This window comes from Dioscorea cayenensis, chromosome 8 (genome assembly GCF_009730915.1).
Source record: "Dioscorea cayenensis subsp. rotundata cultivar TDr96_F1 chromosome 8, TDr96_F1_v2_PseudoChromosome.rev07_lg8_w22 25.fasta, whole genome shotgun sequence".
Classification (NCBI taxonomy): Eukaryota; Viridiplantae; Streptophyta; class Magnoliopsida; order Dioscoreales; family Dioscoreaceae; genus Dioscorea; species Dioscorea cayenensis.
Genome location: NC_052478.1, coordinates 8,634,772 through 8,640,749, shown reverse-complemented (window position 1 = coordinate 8,640,749; position 5,978 = coordinate 8,634,772). Strand labels below are relative to the sequence as shown.

The following is a 5,978-nucleotide window of genomic DNA, read 5'->3' as shown; positions in this document are numbered from 1 at the left end:
CTAATTTTTGATGAAGATGGTGCATCATAATTTATGAACCTAAAAGATGCAGTATGTTTATCTGTTGGCCAATAAGAGATTGCAGTTGGGATTTTTGTTTTAGGTTCTAATGATATTGACCATTCACTTCCTTCTAATAAAGAAGGAGGAATTTTCTTTCCTAGAATCGCTAGCCTTTTTTTTTCAGCTTAGCTTGTTCTTTTTGAGAAAATGTTAGCCATTTTTTGTAGCCATTTTTTAAAATGTATTTAGATGACAAGATTTGCATGCAAATTAAACATGAAAAAATTTCAGAAGATAAGAAAGAAGAAATAAAGAACATGAAGAAGAACAAGGAGAAGAGAAGAGATCTAGAATCCAAGCGAACAGGACAAGCTTGAAGATACTAACCAGTATCCATCAAAGAAAAGTACAAATACTAACATTTCAAGTGTAGAAAAATGCAAACATTGAAGATTGCGAGGTTGGCGAATGGATTTCTAGCATAGACCGACAGCAACGGCGGTCGTGGTTTGTCTGCAGATTTCTCTCACGGACCAGATGAAGAGGAAAGGAGAATGACAAAAGTTGAACGGAAAAACTTTTAAAAACAAGGGTAAAATGGACATTTGTTCATCCGGATTGGGCATTCCTCAACCAATTGAGCTGAATGCCAATCAACCCTCTCCCCTCATCTCATTCCTTATAGATTCCTCCCACATTCCCAAGCCTGCCAACCAAACAAAGCATTGGGTCCATTCCCAATCCATTCCTTGCAAACAAACAGCCCCTAAGTTATGTTGATTTAATTCTCTTTCTATAGGAAAATATCTTATCCTTACAATTTCTACCTTGCAATATTCAGTAGCTTCAAATAAGTGCTTTATTTCTAGAAAATTTTAATCTATACTCTGGTGGTTTTACTAATTTTTTAACCAGATCCTATTTGTATATTTTTTTTACTTGAGTACATAGCTTATTTATATCAATTGTGTGATTTTCTTTTTCTTTTATACTATTTTTTACATAATCTAAGTTGGATAGTATTGTTTCTAGTTTTTAATAACTATGTTTCTAAATTATTTAATTTTTTAATAATTAAATTTATTTTTGCATCCATTGTTATGCTAAGATTATGTCTATAATTTGAATAATTAATTCTATTAAGAAGTTTACTATTATATATATATATATATATTATTTTTCTTTTTTTTTCTTCTTTTTTTTCATTTTAAGATAAGACAGATTTTTCTTAGAATTATTAAACTATTGATTAAAATAGCAGTAATAATAAAAATACATACTACTTGCATTATAAATATTATTTATACTACTTTGTAAATAATTGGAAAATTAGGCATTAATAAAAGATACATAATATTGAAAAATTAAATACTAATTTATTAAATACTAAATTAGATATTAAATGTATTTATTTATTTACTTCTATCATAAGCAATAATTATGAATCAAATTGTAATTAAAATTTACTAAGTACTAAATTACTAAATACTAAATGTTGAAATTTACTGAAATAAAACTCTACTAAATACGAAATTTACTTTACTAAATATTATTTATGCTGGAATAAATTCTACAAGTAAAATAAGAAGAGACTTCTTATAAGCAAGTAAGATTCTCAACATGTAATATGACAGAAGATTTAACTTAGTTAAATAACTTGAATTGATCCATCATTATTGGAATTGTAATTTTTTTTTTAAATTAAGTTTCACTATCTTGATATAAGAATGGTCTTGACTGTCTTAGGGACCAAGCATCATGAATATCCATAACATGGAAACTGTCAAGGGACGATTGTTCTAGATCGTTCTAATTCCAAGAGTTAAAACTTACTTACACACTATTTCCCCTAAACGGACCTCATGTCCTTTGGCAGGTACTATTGGTGTTTTCAGTTCATCTTCTCTCTTCATACCAGGCAAATTAGCTCTTTTCCATATTAAAAACCATTTCAAGCTTCATTTTTTTAATCAATTAATGGATCAATAAAAATCATATAACCATACTAAAGCTTATCATCTACATGTTGGGGACCTTGTTAAGGGTTTACCTATGCATGTTAAAAAGTACCTTTTCGTGAGGATTGAAACCATAGCTCTGATACCATACCACTAGGGGTTTTAGGGCCTTTCGACTTACTTTGAGCTACTTCGGACGGTGATGAACTCCAGTGATGCTAGAGATTAAAGTAAAGTAAAGGTTATGGTCAGAAGTATATAAAGAGAGATGGAAGAGTTATAAAAAACTGAATGATTATATTGATAATAGCTAAGCTTATGATTCACTCCCAGATTTTTTCCTGTATCCTTTACAAACACTAAAGAGCCTTATATAAACTCCAAGGAACCCAAACCCATAGGCTCAAAACCACTCAAGCCCAAGATTTCACAATAGGGCTATGATAAGACTTTGACAAGACACTAACTTGATTAACATGATTGGGGAGGACATAGATTCTCTAAAGTATGTACTTTTAAAAAGTAGCTTGCTTAGCTTGTAAGTTCACTTTTCTAAAAGCAAATAGTATTTAACTCTGGTTTTGGTAGACCATGGGTTAGGTTACTTAGAGGCTAAGTCTCTTTTATTTGGGGGCTAAGTCTTTTAACCATGGTTAAGTTGTAAACCACAGTTAGGTTTACTTAGGGTCTAAGTCTCTAGAGTCTATATAAGACTCTCTTGTGTTTGTAATTAGGTAGAAGGAACCATCCAAGGAAGAGGTCCCAAGGAGGAGGTCCTCAGGCCATGGTTTCTTAATAAGAATTATATTTTTTTTGGCCTTATTTTTCTCTTTTTCCTCCTCCTACTCTAAATAAATAAATGTTTACGTGTGCTTCTCCCTCGCTTTTCTTCGCTTAATACCCTCACCTCTCGTTATGGGTGCATCCTATTCCTTAACACTCCCACCTCATGGTGTTTGAGTGCATACCAACTATCTTGGTATCAGATAGTACCCACCAGAGGACAAGAGGTCAGTTTAGAGAAAAGAGTGTGGAGGTAAGTCTAAAGTCTTGGAACCAAAACGATCGTCTTGATAGTTTCCAAGAAGAAGAACATGAAGTCCTGTACCCTAGTGTGGAGTCATGTCAAGTCTTGTTCTTTTTTTTTTTATGGTAAAGTATGTAATTTTAAAAAGTAGCTTGCTTTGCTTCTAAGTTTGCTTTTCAAAAAGCAAATAGTGTTTAACCATGGTCTTTGGTAGACCATGGGTTAGATTATTTAGAGGCTAAGTCTCTTGACCATTGTTAAGTTGTAAACCATGGTTAGATTTACTTAAATCTAAATCTCTTGAGTCTATATAAGACTCCTTTATGTTTGTAATAAGTCAAGATGAGCCATTCAAGGAGAAGATCCTTAGGTCATGATTTCGTAATAAGAATTTTTGCCTTATTCTTTCTCTTCTTCCTCCTCCCAACCTAAATAAATAAATATTTATGTGTGTTTTTTTCTCTCATCCACTTTCGATCGCTTAGGTGCATATATTCTCTAACCCTACCACACCTTAAAGTGTTTGAGTGTATAACATACTAACAGCTGCCCATCCATTATTCTCATAATATTAATTTATGTAATAACACTTACAATGAAAAAAAAATGTTCCTAAAAAAAAAAAAATTACAATGAAAAAATGTTAAAAATTAAAACCTCATCTATTTTTAAAATTAATTATTAAGTCGTTAAAAACGAAAGGTTAACCCTTTCCCTCTGCCTGTGTCTTCAGGGCAAGCGCCACTGCGTTAGCAATGGCGTCTCTCCTCCGTCGCAAGCTCCTCCAAAACCCTACCACTCTCCGTGCCCTCTTCTCCCGACCCAAAGGATTGCCCGCAAACCCTAGCCCTTTTCTCAATTCTCAGTCCATTCTCTTCCCCATCCCCAATTCCTTCTCGCCCGATCCCAAAACCAAATCATCAAGCCCTAGTCCTGGTTTCCTTAATCCCAAATTTTATCCAAAATCTACTAAATATCAGGGGTTTCAGGAATCCCAGTGGTTGATCCCTCGTTTTTCGTCGAGTTCGCCGGAGAAGCCTGATTCTGGTGACTCCCAGAAGCCTCCTGAAACCCCAGATTTCAAGCACCAGGAGATCGAAAGCCCTACGGTGGAACGGGATCTATCGAATCTCGCCGACGAGACCAGGCAATCCCTGGACAGCCTCCGCAAGTCCGTCTACGATCTCAGCTCCTCCCTCGCCCTACTTGGCGTCGCCAACCTCACCGTCGGTGCCGCCATCATCTATTTCTTGCAACCTAACGGGGTGTTCGCAGTCCAGGGCCTCGTAGCCTTCGCGTTTCCCTTCTCCGTTGCTTTCGTGATGCGTCGCTCGCTCAAGCCGATGGCTTTTTTCAGGAAGGTGGAGGAACAGGGCCGGCTACAGTTATTGACGCTCTGTCTCCAGGTTTCCAAAACTTTGAATCTCTTGTTCTTGAGAATTCGTGTGGTTTCTCTTGGTTGTGTTGCTGGTCTTGTTGCCGGTTCTCTAGTTACACTCTGGCCTCAATGAAAACTATATGGTTTTCAAAGATCTTATTTTTGCTCAATTTTACTGTGGTTTAGATGATATTTGCATGCATATTTGAATTTTTTGTGGACAAATGTTGTTTTGTGCTTTTGATTCTGAGACTGAACTTTGTTTGCATTCTATAAATCTTCTTGTTATGTCAGTTGATTACTTGTGCATTGTTGCTTGTGTATATTGTTCCCTCTAGTGCTGGTTCTGTGTGTTTCAGTGTTTTCTGGCCTTGGATTATGAATAACCTCTGAATTATCAAAATTACTGCAATGGGAACTTATAGCTTGCATTTTGCCAAGATATTGATTCTGCTCAATCTGGTTGTGTTTGCACTGTGGACTGGGATAGAACCATATTGGACAATAATGTCTGAAGGTATTGGCGTTGAGGTACTGCAACCGGCCACATCACTACCTCAAGTGACGCTTCTTGTTTCGAACTGATTTCACAGAAGACTGAGATTCTTGCTTCCAAGCTGATCAAGTTATAAATTGGCAAGGGCTTCATTCCGGAGAGAGGCAAACCATGGAAGAAATTGTGAGGGGCTACTTTAGATGAGCTTTGTGCAGAGGTGCATGATTCAGACTGTCAAGGATTGGGATTATGATAATAGTGTTAAGAGGATCTGGATCCATGATGTTCTGCATGAATTTCAATTGTGGAAACCAGGGAAGATGGATTGATCAGTTTTTCTAGCACTTAGCCTTGAGTTTCACATGTGTTACTTCAACTGTCTTGTTAAAATTATAGATCTTCAGACCGGTGTTCCACTGATTTCAAACTGCATTCTTTGTTGCTTTTCCACTCTTTTGTGAAGATTACTGATATTTGGTGCTGGACATGTGAAGGGTTTGATGGAGGAGATTAGGAGCATGATTTGTTTAAGGCCTTGCTTAGATGAGGTGAAGGACGGATTCATAAAGTAAGGTACATGAGAGTCATGGGACTTAGAAATTGCATATTGTTGCATAAGCTTCCACCCACTATTGGAAATCTTTGTAATTGACAATTTCTGGATATTTGCAACACTTGCATATTGGAGCTGTCTCACGAGCTGCGCAACATCCAGATGGTATCGATCATAAACATGGAATGGTGTTATTTACTTCCATCTAAGATTTGCAGATTAAATAACCTGCAAATGATGAAAGATGTAAATGCTGCTGGGGAATGGATTGAGAGATGCTCCATAAAGATGATCAATCTCTGAGTGTTGGGGATATCAGGACTTGCTGCCTCCCAGCTTCTGGTTTTATGTCATTTGCTTGAGGATGATGCAATGGCGGGGTTAAAGCGTCTTACATGCCACAAAAATTTCAAAGCAAGAGTTCATGGGGGGCTGTTGAAGATTATTACAGCATTCATCATGTGCATTCAATTACCATCTGTTCATCAGGTAGTGCCATGACGCTTTATTTACTAGATCAACTATGTTCTATATTTCATGATGGTTCTTCTCTTCAGCTTTTT

General features: G+C 36.1%; 1 protein-coding gene across 1 annotated transcript; it reads left to right on the top strand.

Annotated features, from left to right (window-relative positions):
• Positions 1-3,701: 3,701 nt before the first annotated feature.
• Positions 3,702-4,659, top strand: LOC120266456. The gene has a single exon (XM_039274084.1). The coding sequence runs from the start codon at positions 3,744-3,746 to the stop codon at positions 4,497-4,499; it is 756 nt and encodes a 251-aa protein (XP_039130018.1). The 5' UTR covers positions 3,702-3,743; the 3' UTR covers positions 4,500-4,659.
• Positions 4,660-5,978: the final 1,319 nt, after the last annotated feature.